The 24,294-nt window shown below is 32.7% G+C and overlaps 1 protein-coding gene across 1 annotated transcript in view; it reads right to left on the reverse strand.

The window, feature by feature from the left end:
* The window catches only part of LOC114325192 (alpha-tocopherol transfer protein-like), a 41,467-nt gene that overhangs the window by 16,547 nt on the left and 626 nt on the right, over positions 1-24,294 (reverse strand). Inside the window, exons 2-3 of the mRNA XM_050652132.1 lie at positions 19,509-19,668; positions 15,257-15,506 (exon numbers count right to left, since the gene is read on the reverse strand). Coding sequence (XP_050508089.1) covers positions 15,257-15,506; positions 19,509-19,668 — 410 coding nt within the window. The remainder of the gene's footprint in view (positions 1-15,256; positions 15,507-19,508; positions 19,669-24,294) is intronic.

A 24,294-nucleotide genomic window follows, 5' to 3' on the forward strand; every position in this document is an offset into this window, starting at 1 on the left:
ATCGTTTCAAGGTGCTTATTTTTGAAGGAGCTGTAGTTGAAAGGACTTGAACTAGTCAATAATCACGAGGGTATGCAAATTTAGAATAGCCCTATTATTATCTTAACCAATTTTTGCCTTACAAAAAAAAACAAAAAATCCAAAATATTCAGAAAAGCAAAAACTACATCTTGTTACTCTTTGTGATTTTTGGTCACACTAATAAATTTTAAGTTATTCTGAAAAAAAAAACATTTTTTTCAAAATTAGAAATTGATAACAGATTAACTTAAAACCAATTTGTTTTTAAATAAGCCCTTTGAACCAATGATACTTACAGATCATAATATAAATAATACATCAGCAAAGTAACTTGTGAAGGGGTAAAGATTAATTTTACTTAAGATGGTAATTAGGGGGTGACTTTCCCGAGTTTTTTTTGATAAAAAAAAAGTGATCAACTTTATTTTGAGCGCAACTTACTTATTTTGATACTTGGCTTAGGAAACAGAGGTTGAACTCCGTAAAATGGCCACAAGTCCGGTTTTATTTTTTTTTTCTGATATATCAAGGGGTGCTTATTATAAGACTAACTTTTTCTTAAAAAATTTCGCCCCGGTACCCCCTTTATCCCTTTAAAGGGGGTAATTTGTGGTTTTTGCGAAACGTAGCCATTCCTGTACGTTTTTCAAAAAAATTACTTAATAGTAAACTGAAGAGGAATATATTTTCTACTATGTATTTATTTCTCGGCAGCATATGTCTATCACCCACCGTTTAGCGGGGATGGTGCCCCAAAGTTGACAAGTTTTTAAAAAAGATGTTTTTAAAAAAATATATTTTTCCCTAACTGTATTTTCCCTAATTTCCCTAACCTAATTTTTTGGTATAGCTTTCATTTATGGACAATTGCCCAATTTTTATTTACAGGGTGTTACATTTAAAAAAACCGCTTTTTATACCATCTGAACCGCCTATGCTAGAGTAAAGAAACTTTCAGCGATTATCCATGTACTAGTGTTATTTACAAATTTCTCTAATGCACCCTCATTTTTTTCCGGAACCACCCCAAAAAAAGGAGAATTAAAAAAGAAAGTGATTTTCTTGGAATCCTTCACACACTATGCCCTTTATTAAAATGCTTCATATATCATTTTGTGCACGTTCTTATTACCCATGCATGGACACCAAAAACGTTTTCTTAATGCAACCCCTGTAGCAAAAAAAAGTAAATAAAGGGGAAATTGAAAAAAAATTTTTTTTTTGTTTTTGACCAATAAGGACGTATGCTCCATCAATGTATATGATTTTTGCAACATCCCTGCGGAAACTACACATATCCTTGAAAATAAACTGCAGAAACTACCCGTATCCCTTGGAGAGCATGTTTTGACGATTTTGTCATTACCTATTCATTTTTTGAAAACGAAACTTATACAGAATTAAAGTCCACTATTTTCTCTACAAATAAGGTGTATATTTTATTTCGTATAAGCAACCGTTACAGCACAGTGGCGCCGTAAACCTCAGAAATGCTTTGAGGGGCTCCAGTTTTTGTTTTTTTGTACCTTAAAGCCACAGTGGTGGCCCAAAATCAATTTTTGACTATTTTCTTTATTAACTCTCATTTTTTTTGGGGTGGTTCCGTGGAAAATACGGGGGTGCGTTATACAAATTTGTAAATAACACTAGTACATGGAAAATCGCTGAAAGTTTTTTTACTCTAGCATAGGCGGTTCAGATGGTATAAAAAGGAGTTTTTTTAAATGTAACACGCTGTAATTAAAAAATTTGCAATTGCCGTTAAAAGAAACCTATACCAAACAATCAGACACTTATTTGTCATTAATTGCCGCAGGGTTTCTTCTTAATTTTCATTACAGTCACGGAAAAATAACTTCTTTTATAAACATTTTTTTTTAAATTTGTCAACTTTGGGGCGCCACCCCCGCGAAACGGTGGGTGATAGACATATGCTGCCGAGAAATAAATAGAAGAGAATATATTCCTCTTCATTGTACTATTAAGTAAATTTTTGGAAAAACGTACAGGAATGACTACGTTTCACAAAAACCACAAATAACCCCCTTTAAAGGGAGGAACGAATATGAACATATTTTTCATAAGATAGAACTTTGTTTCTACTGCGTCTAGAGAGTTCATGTATACATCATTGTTTTCAGTTGTTCATGTGCTATATTTTTGTTAAGAATATTTTTCTAAATAAAATACTTACTTTTCGAGTAATTTGCCAAAAACCGCTTAAAAACGTGTTTTTTATATCGAAAATTAAGGTATTTGCCCGCAAATAAATCGAAAATATGAACTTACTAAAAAATGCTATAGAACAAAGGGTGCTTAGAATTGTACGTTTTATCCATATATTATTTTTATTTCATAAACAATAAACTGCAAGTTATAAACTCGTAGGGTGTATAAGGGCTGCTTCAGTTCTAAATGTTTATAACGAAATTTGCCCCCTTATTTTCAAACCCGAAATAAGAGGTTGCAAAATGTTATACGCATTTATGCACATCAGAATATGAAAATATAAGTCTTTAGAAAGAGATTGGATCTAGGATTAACGCTCTACGATTTTTTTTTTCAAAATGTTATAGCCTTCGACATTTGACCGCTTGGGATAAACAAGTTATAATATCTAAGCTAAAAGTTCACCAACCGGGCTCTTCAAATTTTTTTTATGTTTAAAATTGAAAGATCTTAATTTTAAAGTCTTAAAAATAATTAAAAGTTATTTTTACAATAAATAATGGAATTGCAAAAAACGGTCATTTTGGACCTTTTGCAATAATATTTTAACGAAATTAAACTTGCCATAGCTCAAATTGTAGGTTTTTTAATTTACTACAATTTTCTAAAATGAAAATCCTAACTCTCTAAAAGGTTTCTCTAATAGTTTTTCTCTAAAATGAATATCATAAGCTGCAAAATTAAAAATCTTTAATAATTGCAAATTTAACAAATGAAAAACGTCATAAATAAAAAAACCGCACAAAATTTTTGGTTACATTTTAGTAGAAGTTATTCCTGGCATCGTCCTTTACAACACTTGATAGGTTTCAAAAATTCCTGAATTATATCCTAAAATCGACCTATTTTTCACCCACAGCTTACACCAATAATAATAATGATTATTTCATTCATAGGAGATTCTGACCAATAGAAAGCTACAGAAATAAAAATTAAAGTGATAATTTTTGATAATATCCCGTCGTCAAGCATTAAGTCAGATGCCCTGCGTTACTATGCAAAAATGCACATTCAGTGACAGTAATGACAATTAATGTTTTACAGCTTGTCACAAAGAACAACCAAGAAACACGTTTAGCAAATATTCAGGTGAAGATATGAACAAAATATTAGTTGAAATGATTTAAAAAGACAGTTTTATTCGTGAAATAATCTCAGCGAATTACCCTCGATCTCTAAAATTATTATCGACTTGTTCCCTTATGCCACTTTGACATAATTTAAATTAAAATTGTCAAAGTGTCACTCGGGATACAAATCGATAATTTTATAGCTCTCGTGCACTACTGAAAATTACATTTTCAACTAAAATTTGGAAATCGTTTTTAAAAAGATAGAATTTAAAGTTAAGAAGTGTTTGGAAAGGGTCTTCTTCTATTTGATGTGCCTATCCGTGACGAATGTTGGCGAACACCATTGCAATCTTTATTTTATTTGCATCAGCGCGGAAGAGCTGCAACGATGTTCTGTTGAATCAGGTTCTTATGTTCTTTAACCCAGATGTTCTTCTTCCCCCTGGACCTCGCTTTTCAAATATTCATCCTTGCGGAATGGCTTAGAGGAGGGCATATGTGGATTCATTTCGAATAATTGTGTCTAAATTATTTTAACTTTCGAAGTTTGATGATGGTCAGTACCTCTTGGTTCTTCTTCATTCTTCTGAGGACCTCTTCATTTATGACCCGGTCAGTCCACGAGATTTTAAGAATTACCTGATATGACCACATCTCAAATGTTTCCAATTTTCGGCACATATCTTCGTTCAAGGTCCACGATTCAACACCATAAAACAGGACAGAGAAGACGTAGCATTGCAGAATTCTTCCTTTTATACCAAGAGAAAAGTTGTAGCTCTTGAAAAAGGTAGCCATCCGGTTGAAGGTGGATTTAGCTTTTCCCGTGCGCGCTCTTATCTCTTGGTTGTTGGTCCATTCTTTATTATTATGCTGCCGCAGTGGCGGCTCGTGGTCTTGGAGACAGGGTCGGCAAGGTTTTTTTTGTCTTTTCGTATAGGTATACCATCAAACTAAAAGGCTTAAATCATCATAGGAGATTTTGTTGTTTTTTGTTTTTTTTTTATTTGATGTACTTCATGATGACATTCTCTCTTGTTTCATGGTGTTTCGACAATACGTGTTAATTCTTTTGAGACAAGATAAATCCCGTTTATTTGAGGCAGAAATTGGTGGTAATAAGAAAATTGATGAACAGTTTGTTGTAATGAATTGCAGTACTTACTACATAGAATTATACATACATATTTTGTAACTTATCTCACTTTCTGAAAATATTTGGATCGGCATAATTTTTAAGTACCTAACATGTAATAATAAATATCTTGGAAATTATTTGGCAAACGGTACTTTTAAATTTTGAATCGTAAAAGAGCTCAAAAATTTGCAAATCTTCAAAATTCGAAAAACGACTATCTATTTGCATATAATAGTAGGTATCCAAAATTTCAAGATATACCTACTCGTTTTTCGAAATATGTATCATGTCAGTGTCTTTTTTTGGGATGGTTCGGAAATATCAAGCGAATCCAAAACGTCACTGCGTATATATTGGAAACTACTATCATTACGCAAATATCTGAGATTTTGCACCAGCTTTCGTATTTTATTTTTGGAATTAATAATGCCAGTTGACTGATTTTGAACAACAATGAATATCTTGGGCCAACTCGGTCTTAAAAATATTTAAAAGAATATTAAAAGAGTAATCATTTAATAAAGTTCTCAAACCGATTGCTTCACGGATCGAGGTATCGCCGCTTTCAAAATTGTCGCTTTCGATAATAAAATCAAAAACTTTCAAAAGCTGTTACCAAAATCTGCTACAGATACTAAAACTACTAGAGATAATCGGCTTAGATAAAACTAACCGAGATTTAAAATTTCATCGCTCCTGACAAACTGTTCGCTGTTTTTTCGAAACAATTTTGTTCTAAAGCAGTAACCCGTTTAGGTGAGCTAAACTGGCAAGAACAGACGATATTCTTTATTTTTTTACACGTATCATGCAAAAATAAATTCATTATATGCGCATCATAGTTCATAGTAAGTAAATAAAGCTTGTGATGCAATAGTTTTAACTTTTACCTGGAAACTATTCAATTCACCACACATCACAGCAACGCCGTCATAAGATTGCCCCAGTTTGCCCTACCAATTTATTTTTGATATCAAAAAATTTTAATCTGTTCTTTAAAACACCAAAAATATATTCTGCCTTATTGCTTTTACTCACGTCTCCAAAACCTAAAAACCTCTCATAAATATTACCACGTAACGCGTATCGAACAACAATATAATTGTTAATTGTGAATGACATGATAATCAGAAGTTTCATCTACTTCCAGCGAAAAGCAAATGGTTTTCTAAATCTCAGATTCAATAACGTTATTCAAAATGTAACTATTTGATTATATTATGTATTAATTCATTCTGTATTACGAATACACTTCGAATCAGAAAGTAAATATTTCTAAAACAATTTTATTAATTCTCTATAATTACTTTGATTTTTAACAAATGCTTCGATCCATCATGTCCACTAAATGATAATTCCTGACAACTTAAAAAAATTACAATATCAAACGACGTAAAACCGCGTGATTATTTTTGACAATTTCTGCCGATGCGATGCTCCAAATGAAACACCGACCGGCAGATTTAAATGTGCCGTACTTGGCCGCTTAAACCCCAGTCGTCCCCAGTCCAATGCCCACGGAGAGAATGTATGTATGTTCGCTTTCGCTTGCTCATCGACTTGTTATGTCGTTGAGTTTTACGTGTCGTCAAGCGTTGGGTACGGCTAGCCGAAAAGTCGGATGAATGTCTCGGATCATTCATTACTTGAGAAGTCTTGTTATGCTCCGGGATCACTTTTAACGTTCGGATTGATCAAATCCTTTTAAAACCCATGAATAAAATTTAGTCTGTATTATCTGACAGATTTTTTTTACTTCACAGATAAAAATATTAAAAAAAATTATATCTATAAATGTGTGGGTCAGCACTGCCGACCCTGCCGACCCTGACCGGCCGCCACTGGGCTGCCGAATTAGTTTTAGTGCGTCACTCTTTCTACAGGGGTTTGGTTGATGTAAAGTTGACCTGTATCTTTTTCTGGCTAATGATCATAAGTTTTGTCGTCTTTACGTTAACATTGAGTTTATATTGTTGACTGTAATACGTTATTTTGTTCATAAAGACTTCTGCTCTTGTAGGCTGTCCGCAAATACTATGGTGTTATCTGTATACCTGATGTTATTTAACCTGTACCCGTTTAGTTGACACAAGGAATCATGGAATGGAGGCCCAGAAACTAGAAAAGAAGCCGAGGACGACCACCGATTAGATGGACCGACGACGACATAAAAATAGTAGCGCATAACTGGCTACAAGCGGCCCAGTGTAGAGAAAACTGGAAAGAACTGAGAGATGTATATGTCCAGCAGTGGACGCGATTGGCTGATTGATGATGATGATAATAACCCGTTTACTGGAATATTAGTAGTGAAAAGGGTATAACCGCCAAATCTGTTTAAGGGGCTGCTGTTTGGTCATCAGCTATGTTTTTGACTAATAAAAGTAGTGTACAGCAGCACACTATTTTATCAAAACAGGCCACACATTAGTTTATTAATACTCTGGGTTAATTAACAAAATACAAGGAAAAGTTATTTACCAGCAATTTTGTTGTTGCATTCGAATCTAATGATTGTATATATTAATAACATAGGTATGCAAAGTCCGTAGATAGTGTGCTACTTTTTTTATAAACAAAATGGCGCCCGAAAATCGTGTCTTTTTTTTCAATTTTTGCTTTTTAACTCCAAAGATTTTAACTTTACACCAAAAACACTCAAATCACCGTAATTAAATTCTGCATAGAGACGCGATTTTCCCGATTTACTTCGACAAAAATCTTCCCCGGAAAATGCGGGTTTTTCCAGCAAAATCTTCAATTTTCAACTAAAATTTTAGATAAGTAATTGTTTATCAATAATTAAATAACTTGGTAATCTAAAAGCTATTTTCATATAGATTATAATTCCAGAAGCCGATGGAACTTTAGTAAACAGTTTTCTAACAATTGAATTGTTAATTAAAAATTTATGGTCGCGATAATAACCACAACAATTATTATATATAAAAATAATTATGATTTTTGTATTAAAAGACACTGTACCTATCTAATGTACTATACAGAATTAAAATTGGACTATTTAAGTGACCTCAGGAATATTTTAAAATTATAAACAATTTTTTGGCTTATAAACAAATAGAATATCTCGGGAAATAATAAATAAAATGAAATCATGAAAACGGTATTAGAAAAAAATTCGCTGAACGTTTCTTTTCAAAAATAAAAAAACGTTTAATTGTGATGAGTGGTTCCTGAGGTACAATCGGTCAAAGTTGACAGGCATTTACGACAAAGATATAAACAATAAGACCATAATTTTTAAACCATCAACTTTTTATTTTTGTCATCTTTCTCTGCACCAATTTTAATATCTTTAAAATATTCATAACATATTATATTATTATAATAAAAACTATCGATATTACGAATGAAAATTGCCAAAAATAGCAAAATTCCAATCAAAAATTAGGTTGGAGAAAATGTAATCTCAAAGGTCAAAATCGGTATACATTAAAAAATGCATTTTCTCGGCTTTACATGAAGCAATTTTCTTCATTCTTTTTTTGTTTCCAAGTATCTCGAGTAGGGCCATCTAACTAATGCATTAATAAATATCAAACTTGCTTCTGTTTTGTTATAATAGATTAATTTACTTATAAGAAAAAAAACTACATATTTTTTTCCAGTTGTAGACTTTTTTTAGATAAACTCACTACAAGCGTACCTTTTAACGTTAAAAACACAAATATTCTTATTTGAAAGATATTTAATTATTTATACAATCTTTATTTAAAGAAATTAAACTTTTTTGGTGTAATAAATAAATTAATTTTTTATAACAAATCAAAAGCAACTTTGACATTTAATAATGCGTTAGTTAGATGGCTCTTCTCGAGTTACTTGGGAACAAAAAAGGAATGAAGAAAATTGCTACATGTCAAGCCGAGAAAATGCATTTTTTTAACGGATACCGATTTTGAACTTTGAGATTACATTTTCTCGAACCTAATTTTTGATTGGCATTTTGCTATTTTTGGCAATTTTCACTCGTAATGTAGATAGTTTTTATTAAAATAATATATGTTATGAGTATTTTAAGGATATGAAAACTAGTGTAGAGAAAGAAGACAAAAACAAAAAGGTGATGGTTCAAAAATTATGATCCTATTGTTTATATCTTTGCCGTAAATGCCTGTCAACTTTGACAGGTTGTATCCCAGGAACCACTTATCGCAATTAAACGTTTTTTTCTTTTATAAGAAGCATCCTGTGGCTTTTTTTCCAATGCCGTTTTCACGATTTAATTTTGTTTAATATTTCCCGAGATATTCTATTTGTTTATAAACCAAAAAATTGTTTATAATTTTAAAATATTCATGAGGTCGCCTAAATAGCCAATTTCAATTCTGTAAAATACATTAGATAGGTACAGTGTCTTTTTATACAAAAATCATAATTATTCTTATATATCATAATTATTGTGGTTATTATAGCGACCGTAAATTTTTAATTGACAATTCAATTGTTGCTAAACTGTTCACTCAATTTCCATCGGCTTATGCAATTGTAATCTATACGAAGAGGTCTTTTACATTACCAAGTTATTTAATTATTGATAAACAATTACTTATCTAAAATTTTAGTTGAAGATTAAAGATTTTGTTGGAAAAACCCGCATTTTCCGGGGAAAATTTTCGTCGAAGTAAATCGAGAAAAACACGTCTCTATGCAGAATTTAATTACAGTGAATTTTTATTTGAGTGTTTTTGGTGTAAAGGTAAAATCTTTGGAGTTATGGAATAAAAAATTGAAAAAAACACCATTTTCGGGCGCCATTTTGTTTATAAAAAAAGTAGCACACTATCTGCGGACTTTGCATACCTATATTATTAATATATACAATCATAAGATTCGATTTCACCAATAAAATTGCTGGTAAACAACTTTTTCCAAAAATGGCCTATTCTCTGATAATAATCTGCCCAGACTATAAATGCTAAGGTATTTGAGAGAGAAAACAATTATAGGAAAAGATTAAAATTTAAAAGAGAAAACCTAGTAGTTGGCGACATACCGTCGTTAAAACAACATGATAATGAAGTAAAGACTTATGTTATACAGGGTGATTCATTAAGAATCTCCAGTCTCTGATTTGTAGATTCTAGACCTCAAAATGATAAGAGTTAAGGCTATGGGTACATAATTCGCAAATATTTTACGTGTATCCCTACTTTTTCTGTCTTTACACGGCAAATTACGTGTAGTAAAATTCACACTGGTGTGGATATGTAAACATTACTAGAATGTCATTCTACTTGAAAATGTCATAATTAATTTAAAGAGATGGCTTTTGAATGTTCTTGGATAACTGTTATTTTTATAATTGCAAATTATTAATTCAGTTAATAAATGTGATAATTTTTTCACTAACTATGTTTTCAGTGATTGTAATAATTTATTTGTACAACAAAAACTAATAATCAATCGAGAAAAGAGGAAAAGTGTTAAAGTGATTTTTTAATAATATGTTGTTATTTTGGAACGCTTACAATTTTGAACATCTCTAACAACAAAATACTTGGATCACAGGATATATCTGATGTATTCTCTGCTTGGATCTTTCACAAATAATACACAATAAATAACTTTTTATTAAGTTCACGTCTTAAATCAATTATTTATCAAATACACTATATATCAATAATATTTAATCAATTTCTCAAAATATTCCCGATGCAATGTCAAATATTTAAAATTGTCACTGATTGTCAGTGTCTGACTGACAATATATGCTGACAATATTATATTCGGCTGAGTGCGTTGTAAGACAAAGACAGATTTGGAAAATATTACCACGGCATTGTGTTCATTTTTTTCAAATCCTGAAAAAACCAATAAATATTTTTGAAAAATTTAAACGCAGAATGAAAGACTAAATTATTACCGAGGGCCGAAAGTCCCTTAGAATAAATAAAAAGTTTATTTTGAATGAGATATTTGAATTTAAAAATCACACTAAATTTTCTCTTAGTTTTTTCACCCCTGTAACTTATTAAAATGAACATTGTAGAAGTTCTCAGGGACTTTCGGCCCTCGCTAATAACGTAATCTTTCATTCTGCGTTTAAATTTTTCCAAAATACTTATTAGTTTTCTCAGGATTTGAAAAAAATGAATCCCCATTTGAATAGCATTGCAGCCGAAAATACGTTCCGATCCTCTTAACTCAAATTGCTTAGATAAAATGTGCCTCGTTACCAAGCTACATAGTGTTTTATTTAAAAATTTAATAACTTTTACGTGCAAAGAAATCGGCCCACTTAAAAATTTGGTCATTTTTGATGTCTCATATTTTCTAAACCTCTTGGCCGATTAAAGTGATTTTTTGAACATGTTATAGCTTGATCCTTTAGCAATACGACTGTAATAATATTGTTGCTAAACAGATAAATTTTCATTGTATACCGGGTGTACTAATCACACTGTGTTTTTTCTCAAAGTTCGCATCACCCTGTGAAATATTCTAGCATTTATAAAATACTGAAATTAAAACCCAACTATAGCCTCAGGTTTTCTTAACATTCTGTTTTTTTATTCATTCGTTTATGTTAAATAATAAAAAAGTTACGTAATTTAAGAACTAGACATGTTCTTCATCAATACCCGGCATTTCTAAATAAGTGCGACAAACTTTAAGGGGCAATTCTGCATGAAAAAATAATGCCAGTTGGCTTTATAAACGTATGTCCGCAAATGTTTCGTTTCCGAGATACGGGATGTTGAATTTTTTTTTTAAACTGATGATTTATTTATTGCTTTAAAACCAATTGAGATATGCAAATGAAATTTGGTAGGTTTAAGAGATAGTTATTGCAAATTTTTGATATAAAATTAAGAATTAAATAATAAATTAAATATAATCGGTCATATTACCCGTATGCGCGCCAATGGGGAATATTAAATTCTTAATTTTATGTCAAAAAATTCGCAATAACTATCTCTTACAACCTACCAAATTTCATTTGCATATTATCTCAACTGGTTTTAAAGCAATAAATAAGTCGTCAGTTTGTAAGAAAAAACAACCCGTATCTCAGAAACGGATCATTTGCGGACAAACGTCTATCAAGCCAACTGTCATTATTCTTGCATGCAGAATTACCCCTTAAAGTTTGTCGCACTCATTTAGAAATACCGTGTATTGATGAAGAACATGTCTAGTTGTTAAAATACCTAACTTTTTTATTATCCAACATAAACCAATGAATCAAAAAACTGAATCTTAAGAAAATCTGAGGCTATAGTTGGGTTTTAATTTTAGTATTTTATATATGCTAGAATATTCCACAGGGTGATGCGAACTTTGAGAAAAAAACACAGTTTGATTTGTACACCCGGTATACAATGAAAATTTACCTGTTTAGCAACAATATTATTACAGTGGTATTGCTAAATAATCAGGCTATAACATGTTCAAGAAATCACCTTAATCGGCCGACAGATTTAGGATACACGATTCATCAAAAATGACCAAATTTTTAAGTGGGCCGATTTCTATGCACGTAAGTTTATTTTGACCCAGTACTTTATAACTATTTTACATATATCCTTATCATAATTTGCAGTAAGTTTATCACCCCACTAAATTATGATAAACAAACGTTTGTGGCTACTACCAGAGGCGTACGACAGGGGACAGTATATGGTGTACCCTTCTCACATTCTACGCTACTGGCATAATTGCTATGTTAGTACAATATTTCGATTCTCCAATACTTTCTAGGTAAATAATACACTCTTTATTCGTAACGATAACGTCATTGGTTTTCGACATATTTGAAGTTGAAAATGAAAGGGCAGAGCTATTTTTATTTTTATTAAGGTATTGCGTTCTTTCATTTTTGACTTCAAATATCTCGAAAACTAATGATTTTATCGTTACTAATGAAGAGTATATTATTTACAGAGAAAGTATTAACAAATCTGAAAAATTATGCTAAAATAGAAATTTCATAAGTGACGTAAAATTTGGGAAGGGCCAACCATTCACTTTCCCCTGTACGCCTCTGGTAGTTACCAGAAAAGTTTATTTAACATAAATTAGTACGGTGTACAGAACCTACACTATTTGGCAAGTATGATAAAACTATTTCAAATACTTTTAAAGTACTGGGTATAATATAAATAATTTTAAAATTTTTTAATCAAACATCCCTACGACATAAAAATTAACTATTTGTATCTAATATTCTAAAAGTATTTGACATACTTGACAAATTTGGCATACTTTGTCATACTTGCCAGAAAGTCTAGATACTGTACACCTTACTAAAATAAGTTAAATAAACCTTTCTGGCTACTACCAGAGGCGTACGAGAGGGGAAGTGAATGATTGACCCTTCCCACATTCTACGCCACTGGCAGAATTAGATTCTCCTCTACTTTCTATGTAAATAATGTACTCTTCATTCGTACTGATAAAATCATTAGTTTTCGAGATATTTGAAGTTAAAAATGAAGGGATACAATGCATTAATCAAAATAGCTGTGCCGTCTCATTTACAACTTCAAATATTTCGAAAACTAATGACTTTAACGTTACGAATGAAAAGTATATTATTTACATAGAAATAATTGTAGAATCGAAATGTTGCGCTAAAATAGTAATTCCGCCAGTAGCGTAGAATTTTGGAAGGGTAAACCATCCACTGTCCCCTGTCGTACGCCTCTGGTAGTAGCTAGAAACGTTTATTTGTCATAATTATTGTGTATAGTACCTACACTGTCTGCCAAAGATGAAAATGATAATGTCAAATAGTTTTAAAGTACTGACTAAAAATAGTTATTAAATCTTTAAATAAAACACCCTGTAACTCAGATACGAGTCACATTGTATTTAAGTGATTTTGGTTAAATCTTAATATTTTGAGGTCTAGAATCGACAACTCAGAGATTGGACATTCTTAATGAATCACCCTGTATATGTTGGTATACAAATTTATTCATTTTTTTTTAATTATCCAAATGGATTATGGTATATCATAAAACATTTTCAGTCAAATCTGACCATCTTCAGTGTGAAACATAGAAATACGTAAATCATTAGTTTTAAAGCAAAGGGTAAAATTTCGACGGTTAAAAAATTTGACAATGTGGTTACTTACGTCCAGTGTACAGTAGTTCAACCTGCTACGCTGAAAGGCCTGAAATGTAACTAAAAGGTTTATAGACCTATCAACGTAGCTAGTTTCAACTACTGTACACTGGATTTTAAAATTTTTCAACCGTCAAAATTATACCATTTGCTTTAACATTCAGAGATTTGTTTGTTTATAGGTTTCACACTGAGGATGTTCAGTTTTGACCGATAACATTTTGTGTTATTCCATAATCCATTGGCATAATTTTTAAAAAAATTTAAAAAATTTGTACACCAACATACAACAGAAGTCTTTACTTAGTCCATGTGGAGAGACCGCTCCCGTCTGAAAAAATTTCTGATTCGGTTTCTTTGTGGATTCCCATTCAAAAATGTCCCCTTTAAACAAATCTGAAGGGTGCCGGGCGGAATTTTTGGACAGAAATTGTTTAAACAATTTTTTTAAACAAATACAAAAGATCACGATTTCTTTTTCTGTAACATATATTTTTAGGTTTTTTGGGCTATTCTAAATAAGAAAGATATCTTGTAATTTTTCTAAAAAATGGATAGTTTTCGAGTTATAGACGATTTAAAATCTAAAAAATGTCAAAATACTCATTTTCGAGGCTTAAAAATTCATATTTAAGTCAGTATTTTTGAGGTTGCCAGATACTTAAATTTAAGATTAAAGATTTAGCTTCAAGATTCTGAAGGGTGATCTCGTCTAACCTTAATTTATACCGTTGTTACCTATGCGTGTTTATCCGATTTTTTTGCCGATGCGACGCGCTCTATTTCCAAAATCTCCTATTATTCTCCGAAAAATATTTTTTTTAGATTCTTTGGGATATTCTAAATAAAATAAGTTTCCTGAAATTTTTCTCAAAAGTTAATAATTTTAAAGGTATAAGCAATTTAAAATCCGAAAGTCAAAAAAGCCGCACCGGCAAAAAAATCGGATGGACAAGCATATTTAACAATTATAAACAACGGTTTAAATTACGGTTAGACACAATCACTCTTGAGAATCTTGAAGCTGAATGCTTAAAATTCAATTTAAGCATCTGGCAACCTCAAAAATATACTGACATAAATAAATATGAGTTTTTAGGCATCGAAAATACGTATTTTAAATCGCCTATAGCTCGAAAACTATCAATTTTTGAGAAAATTTACAAGATACCTCACTTGTTTAGAATGACCCAAAAAACTTAAAAATATATGTTTCAGAGCGAAAAAACGTGATCTTTTGTATTTGTTTAAAAAAATTGTTTAAACAATGTCTGCCCAAAAATTCCGCCCGGCACCCTTCAGATTTGTTTAAAGGAGATATTTCTGAATAGGGATCCACAAAGAAACCGAATCAGAAATTGTTTCAGACGGGAGCGGTCTCATCACATGGACTAACTTCAGATCAACAAAAACAAAAAGTCAATGAATTATAAAACAGATATATGAAAGCTAAGAAGCATATCCTATATTGCAACATTTTAAAGTTCTGAGAAACTCAAAATATCTAACATCTAACTTGGTTCGATAATAAAACTAGTAGGCCCTCATAGTCATCATAATCATTATGAAAAAAAGGACCGATATTAAAAACGCTTCGGCTGTTCGAAAATAGTTTTGATAAAATGAAATATAGCATTTTGTAAGTACTGGAAATATTATGTACCTATGTTATATTTAAATAATAAAAGAATTAACAAACCTCCAATATGGTTACTGATGCCTTCACAAACATAGGTGACACTTTTAATACATGTCCTAGTGATAAATGATTCATGTCAAAAACAACTATATCTCCAGCCATCAAATCTTCGTGCATTCTAATTTCGTATAAGTCAAGTACTAGGTATAACTGCTCAGTTACATTAAATATACTTTCTGACTTTTCCTTGGGCTTAATTATTACTACTCTGTACATCTCATTTACTATTTTCGGAAGGGGTAGCACATAACTGAAAATAAAATTATTAACCCTGAAATCATTATGAATATCTGTTTAACCCTAAAATGTTATTGAGATTTTTTAGCTCATTATTGGTACCGTGAAGTAAAATAGGACACCAAAGAAATTTTTTATTTATGCTAAGAAATCAAAAACATAAGTATCATTTCTTATTGTGAAAAATTGTAAAAAATACTCTAAAGGAGTAGAAAAGAACATATTTTTATAACAAAATCAAAATCAAATTTCTTCGGTACAAGTTGGACAGACTGGTCTGCTGTGTTCTACACACAGGCAAGCTTTGCAGCCGACGTGACGGCGACGCACCGATCTTTGCTATTTCTGTTGGCAGATCGAAGAAAAACACATTTTTTGTGGGTAAGAGGTTGAGTTTTTTGATTTGAGTATTGGCTGAGTACTGGCTGGTCCTCTTCAACAAGAACAACCAAAATCATAAAGCACAACAATCTGGTCAAAGTTGATATTTCTAATTTCTTTTTTAGTTGCAGAGTCACCAACTGTAGTACAAATGCGTAAACAAATCTTTCCCGGGATTAATTTTTAGATTTGGATCTGATTTGGTTCTATTTACTCTATAAATCATATAAGCATTAATACCTGCACCATCAATCATGCTATAGCAAAGTCTGAAGGTAAACATTTACGGTTATGCAATCGCGTCAAATGACATGATATACAGCCAAATATTGATCGTGAGCGTTGAATAATGACGGCTTTTTTGGCGTGATGTCAAAATCCGGATTTTCATTCGCTTCGTAATCCATCGCGTCATGCCGTAGCTTGACGCCAAGCCATCATGCCGTCTGGTCGTGAGTGGCGATACATCGCGTCATGCCGTCGCGTCACCCTCCCGTCAATGTCCAAACCTACGTCCATTTTGCGTTCATTTTACGATTAGTTCTTCTTCGGCAATCTTCGGAATCTCACATTGCTTCTTCGCTTAACCACGTCACAGCATAATAAACGAAACCAGCAAGGACACTCCCTCATGCCGCCTTGAAGTTGAAAAGTACAGGGTCGCCATTTTTCGCGTATTACATCTCAGTGGTGATGTGATATGTTGGTTCATCAGTGTTGCCGATGTCACCAACTTTATTACCCGTAAGAGATTCTTTTCGAATAATTTCTGGAATTTATGCAAAAGATTAACAATACAATCGCCATTCATCGTCAATATTTTGTGTTATGTCCCAATTATTGACATAATTCCCACAGGCATACGTATAAAATTATGTTAAAAAATATGAATGTCATAAAAGTTGAGTAAATCTGATAATTATGTACAAATCGGCAACACTGTCGATTTTCTACATTGTCTGGTACTACGCACAAAATGGCCGACGATCTGCGCAGTAATAGTGCGCGAACTTTTCCCGCCTACTAGTGTGTCACTGCTGTTGCGTTTTCTATGCTGTGACCACGTCAAATACGAAATAATATCGAATTAGGAGTGATCGCGAATGGACTATGATTTTGGCGTCAATCCCTGTAAGCGCGCTTTTTGCTCTCAAGCAACGTTGAGTTCAAACTGTTAAATTTCCATAATATAGTCTGTTCGCTAAACTCAGACGCAACTGCCCAAGTAGCAATTTTTCGACGCATTGGTTGTCAGTACAAACAAATGCACTGTATATAACGTTGCCCGAGAGCATTTTAAGTTGTTTCGGCCAACGTCCCCTATCCCGACTGACATTGCAATGTTACAACTTTAAGTAATACCTTTAGTTACACGGGCAACTAATTTATTACCATTGTGACAACTACACATCACAGTTCAGTTTTTTCAACAATCGCAACGACTTAAAAACGTTATAATGCTAAACTAATTTACGCCCTGGCCGACTCTGAAGTTGTCTGTCACGACCCTAGGTGTTGTTCTAGGTGTGTGACACCTTTGCGGCAACTTCAGAAGGAGAAAAAGAATTTACTTTATAACCTTATTTTTTTCTTATTATTATATGTTTTATTTTGCTGGAAATTTTCGATTTATTTAACAACCTGTTTGTTTGTTTTTTTAATAGCTGGTTTCCATTCCATTGTCCACTGTTTTATCAGTAGATTTGATAACCTTAATCTTTCAATCTTTGTATCAGCTTTGCTAGACGAAGTTGCCTGCTAGACGGGGTTGCCAGGTCAGTTTTTACTCTTTCAGTAGTTTTGCTTTCACAAAATCAGTAGATTCTTTTTAGGCCATGTAAATACAGTATACTTATACAGTAATCTGCATATCCGTCTTAACTGTCCCAAGAGGAATTCCAAAAAATTGGAAACCTAATTATTCCAAAACAACAACTGGTAATTACCATTTTTTAGCTAAAATCTACTAAATCAAAAACTAAAATATACTTAAGGATTTTTAGGATATATTTGGGATTTTTGATAATAAAAACAACAGCTAACTTAAGGGGATAGGCGCAAAATGTCGCCCGTTAAAATGTTCAATGTATTTTAAATGTTTTCATTTTTTGCGAATCCTGAGAAAACTAAAGTTTTCAGTCTAATGGCATATAAAGCTACTCTATACAATGCTACTCTACTTAGACTTTGAAATACTATAATGCCACTCCATTGCCACACTTGAAATACGATAATGCTACTCTACTTAGACTTATACTTTGAAAACTTAGACTTTTGATAGCAGTTGCCTCTAGGGCATCTATGCCATTTCGTTCGTTGCGATCCGTGACTGCACGCCGGGGTTTGTTTTGGTTGGATCGGGGAGAGCAGCATATGTGCCTCCTAATGAGAGACTAATAAGTTTCGAAACCGGTAGAGGTGCTTGCGGCACTCACTGATTGGACTAGAATATCGCGCGGCTGTAGTTTCGTGTTGCAACGACATTGAAAAATGCTTATTCATTTTTGATTTACTTTACTCTGTTTGGAGTACAAAGGGAACTATTCTCGTTGGAACTTTACCGCGCTGAGCAAATGGGACGTGAATTATATACTGTAAAATTCCCTCATCTTCCTTAGTCTCGGCATCCGTATGGCTGGCAAATTGTAGAAGCCTCGGAGGTGTAACCAGAGAAGGTTCCCATTGTTTTCATTCTGGTGGGATGTAGAGTAGCATTATGTTGCTTTTTATGCCATTAGACTGAAAACTTAGACTTTTGATAGCAGTTGCCGCTAGGGCATCTATGCCATTTCGTTCGTTGCGATCCGTGACTGCACGCCGGGGTTTGTTCTGGTTGGATCGGGGAGAGCAGCATATGTGCCTCCTGATGAGAGACTAATAAGTTTCGAAACCGGTAGAGGTGCTTGCGGCACTCTCTGATTGGACTAGAATATCGCGCGGCTGTAGTTTCGTGTTGCAACGACATTGAAAAATGGTTAGTCATTTTTGATTTACTTTACTCTGTTTGGAGTACAAAGGGAACTATTCTCGTTGGAACTTTACCGCGCTGAGCAGATGGGACGTGAATTATATACTGTAAAATTCCCTCATCTTCCTTAGTCTCGGCATTCGTATGGCTTGCAAATTGTAGAAGCCTCGGATGTGTTACCAGAGAAGGTTCCCATTGTTTTCATTCTGGTGGGATGTAGAGTAGCATTATGTTGCTTTATATGCCATTAGACTGAAAACTTGCAACGACATTGAAAAATGGTTATTCATTTTTTTTTATAGTTATTCTGTTACAGCAGATTAATAGTTTCAAGGGATTTTTAGTTATAGATAGATAGTTTTAAGAGTGTTTTTAGTAAATATATTTATTATAATTTTTATGTCTGTGGATTTGTCTTCCTCCTAATAAGTATGTATTATTAAAATGTTTATTTTCAAAGTACACACACATTCTTTTTTTTGCTTATTTTATAGCAATATGACATTCTCAGTACACAAAAAGGCAGAAGTGATAAAATCGTGATTGAATTTGTAGTGAAATTCGACGGGCTAAAATCGATTATAAGTCCATTATATTTAAAAATAATCCTAAAACTTCAGAATTACTATATTCTAAAAATTTTTGAAATCTTCATATTATACTCACCCCGCATTAAAAGCATTTTGGACATACGGAAGCTTTGGATTTAAATTATTAAAATAATTTGGATAGATACTTCTTATGGTATAATAGTTGTCCAACTTTTTCTTGGCTATTTCCGGACTAAATTTTGTTGTGGCAAGAATAAACTCAACCATATTGTGAGCTAAAACAGAAATTTGTTATATTTAATTTAAATTTACAAAAGGTAGTTTTGATTGTGTATATGATTACGAATATTTTAATAACTATCAAAATTTTTTTATCTTCAGAAAATATTCAACTATTTTCAATGGGAAATAAGCCACAATTTTATCAAAAAATGATTTTATTAACGTTTCGACGCCCAAGTCGGGTGTCGTTGTCAAAATACAAAATAATACTAAACAATTTGAGAACGACACCCTACTTGGGCGTCGAAAAGTTAATAAAATCAATTTTTTAATAAAACTGTGGCTTATTTCCCATTAAAAATAGTTGATTATAAAAATACCACAAGGAAATAACTTCAGAACAACGTTCAGAAAATATATTAATGACCCTTTCAATTATATAATGTGTCACAAAATTCACAAAAGATTTAAATTTGCGATCATCTGTGCAGTACTGAGTTAATAACAATAAAATAAAATCCGTTTGACAGCTGATAATTTCTACCTAGTAAATATAGAGCGTTACATGAGAGAACAACAATTTTTCAATGTAGAACAATATTTAAAAAAATAGTGAAAGTTTGGCGGTCACCTTTCGAAAAATTTTCGTAATTTTCAAACAATATATGGTCAAAACATTGATTTAACTTCAGCAGCTGCGAAGAGAGTAATTAACATTTAGGAAGACTAGATTAATTGGTGATGATAAACACACTGGTAGCCCAAAAACTAGCGGCTCAAATTCGGCATCGTGGAAAAGAGTTGCAAATTTAAAGAAGCTTTTTTCATCGTATACACACTGAAAATCTGCATCTCGATACTGACAAAGTTTAATTGATACAAGAACTGAAACATACTCCTTTTGTATTATCCTGGAGGTATTACTAAGGACTTGTTTTTTTATACTATCCTAATACAGTGGATACTCGTTAAGTCGGATTAATCGTGACCGCGGCCGATCCGGGTTATCGAAAATCCGAGTTAGCCGGGGAATATGGTAAAAATTAATAAAATACAGATAAATAACAAGCAAATACACATTATAATTGCAAAAACATTAAACACAGAACATCTAAATTACGTACAGTTGAATGGTTTATTTCTTATTAAACCTGGAGCAGCACATTGGGGTCTGAAAAATCCAGGCACATGAATCGTTCAATGTAACTTACACATGTCTGCGTCTTGTGGCGATCCCTTGCACGTAAATTCAGTTAACAACCGACTACGTTGAGAGACAATCGCTGCGCTGCGTGAGTTTGTTGTATAGTTTGCTATGACGCTTTTAGTGGAGCTGTGAGTACTTCGGACCCCAGTGTGCAGTTAAAGGGTGTTAAAATTTTGAGGTGCTTTTTTGTTATTTGCTAGTATGGCGGATTCTAAGAGAAAATATTAGCGTCCACTGACAACAAAAGAATTAAAGTGGGATGCTGAAAACCTGTGGGCGAATGAAGATGAACCTGAGACCATCGAAGATAATTTTGGAAATTAATCAGATGAAGACGATGATTATGTTCCTGAACATCAGTCTAACACTGATAACGAACAAAGTGACGACGCTAACGAAGAAGAACAAACAGTGCCCAATACCTCGCAAAGAAATATCGCCAGTATACGGGGAGAAATTGTTTACAACATCGAGCTCAATTATGTTATGTGTGTCAGAACCAAAGTTGAGGTGCCTGGCTAAGCTTAAGAAATAGTTATCTTGTAACAACATTTATGTTTTATTTTAGTTTAAAGGGTTTTAAGAGACAAGTTGTATTTTACTGGAATTTTGTTTAATTTTTTTGGTCATATCTCCATATTTTTAAAAAAGTGTAATAAAAGAAGTAGATTAGGTTTTTTCACGTTTATCAGATCTAATGAGAAATGTTTCTTTTGAAATAAAGATATTTTGAAAATAAGATGTTGTTGTTTATTGTTTTGTAAAACATACCGCAGAAAAAATAAATAAATAACATTTATTACTAACAAAGACAATTAGGGTTTTCGAGACCCCATTGTGCAGTCGAGGTTAGATGAACGAACTGTGCTGTTCCAGGGTTAAAAAACTCAGATAAAGTAAAAAAATATTTGTTTTGTCTGATGAAAATCGGTCCGGGTTAGCCGGACTTCCGGGTTATCGGGAGCCGACGTATCGGGGTTACACTGTATTTCTTTTCTTATAAAAGCTGTAAATAAAAACACTGCCTTGATGATTTTTTTATTCAAAAATATCAAACGCACTAAAATTAACAAAACAAAACAAAATAATCAACAAAATAAACAACAAAATAAATCAATTCAATAGCAGGTATGTCCACCTCTTGCAGCAACGACTGCTCGCAATATGTTTGGCATCCAATAAAGATGTGCTATTCTTGCCTGGGAATAGCCCGATATTCCTCTACCAGGGCCATAACTGTACCAAATTTTCTGGAGGCCTAGGATGTCAGCGAATAGCTTATTTTAATTCATACCATAAATTATCAATGGGATTGAGATCTGGGCTGCATGCGGGCCATTCTAATCTTATCAATTCAACCTCTCTTTTTTTATGAGTCCATCAGTGTCTTTATTTACAAAAAATGGTACAGCTCGTACAAGAAAAGAGATATTCCGATAATTCAAAAAACAAAATTTTAGCAATGCCTCCAAGATAATATAACAGGACTATGAAAAAAAGCTCTTCCATTTTTCCACAGAATTTTTTTAAAGTTAGGAGAAAATAGAACGCTTCCATGCACCCCTGTATAATACCATGCAAGCAAAATGTTTGTGTTTCCGGAATAACACCAAACGATGTCAATATATGTACCTACAAACTGGTGTAAAAATCTTGAAAATCAGAGCACAAAAATAATAAAGTTATAAAAATTGTCAAACCTAATCAAAAATTTTGGGTGGCGGAATTTTGTGCCGGTGAGTGTAGATTATGCATTATTTAAAGTCAGTGAATAATGTTAAAATCAATATATTCAAAATGAATACATTGGATAGTTGGTCCTCATAATACATTATAATAATGTTGCCCACATACACCGAAATCAGTATTCCGCTCACGGATGGGTATAGATTATTAATTGTAAGGAAATCTTAATCGTGAAGCTTAAGAACTTTACTATGAGAGTGACTGAATTACTTCGTATCTGGTACGTTTCCCATCCACGGCTCTTAATATGCGCTTCATATATGTGGTTCTCACTCCTCTACATTAAGGTCATTAGGACCAGGATTAATGCTGTAACGACCAGGTGTAATCCTCTATCACCCGCGTGTTGACGGGCATGGGCAAACGTTCGACGTCCGGTATTATATTGATGAAGCAAATGGATTTATACCAAAATCAGTTCATAGGATTTCGTTTAAACAGCGATATTAAAACTTTGTACACTTACACCAGTCTATCTGGGGGGACAAATCATTGATTTTATTTAAAATTATTATAAAGACAATTGAAAGTTTTAAAGGATATATCCTAAAACCACATTGAATATTTGTTAATGTAGGCTGGACAAAAATTTATAAATTACTGCAAAGATAAGGCTCACCAAGTTTCATTTAAGGCAAGCGTCCACAGACCCGCATCGTACGCATCGGACGCATCGTACGCAACGAATTTTAGTTTGCCTTGTACAGAAACTTATGTAACCGCGTCCACTGATCCGCATCGTACGGATCGCATTATAGATTGTCAAACTAAAATCCGTTGCGTACGATGCGGCTCTGTGGACGCTTGGCTTTAAACCATTTTTCACTTAAATGGATACGAAACGTTTTAAATTCAATAAATATTTTTGTAATTTTTAAGATTTGGTTTCAAAGCAAAATCAGCTGTAAGTCGTGCACTGTTTCGATTAGAACTAGCTAGGTGGACAAAATTATTTTTCATCATAATTACATTTGTATCGAGCAATAATGTAATTTGATAATAAAATGAATACTTTTTAAAATAAAAATGTATACCATTTTTATTCAGTTGCAATGCGAAGGGAAAACAATCTTATCATACAGAAGTAAAAAAAAAAACTTCATTTGTACAATGGTATAAAAAGTTTATTAAAAACTATTAAAAGTTATCCAAAATGATCTGCAAAACGTTTTCGATCTAGATCAGATCATCTTCAGTGCGTTCTGCCTAGTACATGGAACTAGCAACCTTATGAAAATGGGTAACATCGAGAAATATGGTTTACATGTTAATTCTATAATATTTATAGCGACTCCAAGTCGATGTTAAAGGATTAATTTATGTGTTAGGAGTGCTCAAAAAGCAACATGGTTCCCTGCTCGATAAAAAATCTCCCTGTTCGATTTTTTATCGAGCAGGGAACCATGTTGCCCTTTGAGCACTCCTAACACATAAATTAATCCTTTAACATCGACTTGGAGTCGTTATAAATATTATAGAATTAACATGTAAACCATATTTCTCGATGTTACCATTTTCATAAGGTTGCTAGTTCCATGTACTAGGCAGAACGCACTGAAGATGATCTGATCTAGATCGAAAACGTTTTGCAGATCCTTTTGGATGACTTTTAATAGTTTTTAATAAACTTTTTATACCATTGTACAAATGAAGTTTTTTTACTTCTGTATGATTTTTTAATTATGGTATACAACCAGCTACTGGGTATTTTCCCATTGAATTTGTT

The sequence above is a fragment of the Diabrotica virgifera genome, chromosome 5 (assembly GCF_917563875.1).
Source record: "Diabrotica virgifera virgifera chromosome 5, PGI_DIABVI_V3a".
NCBI lineage: Eukaryota > Metazoa > Arthropoda > Insecta > Coleoptera > Chrysomelidae > Diabrotica > Diabrotica virgifera.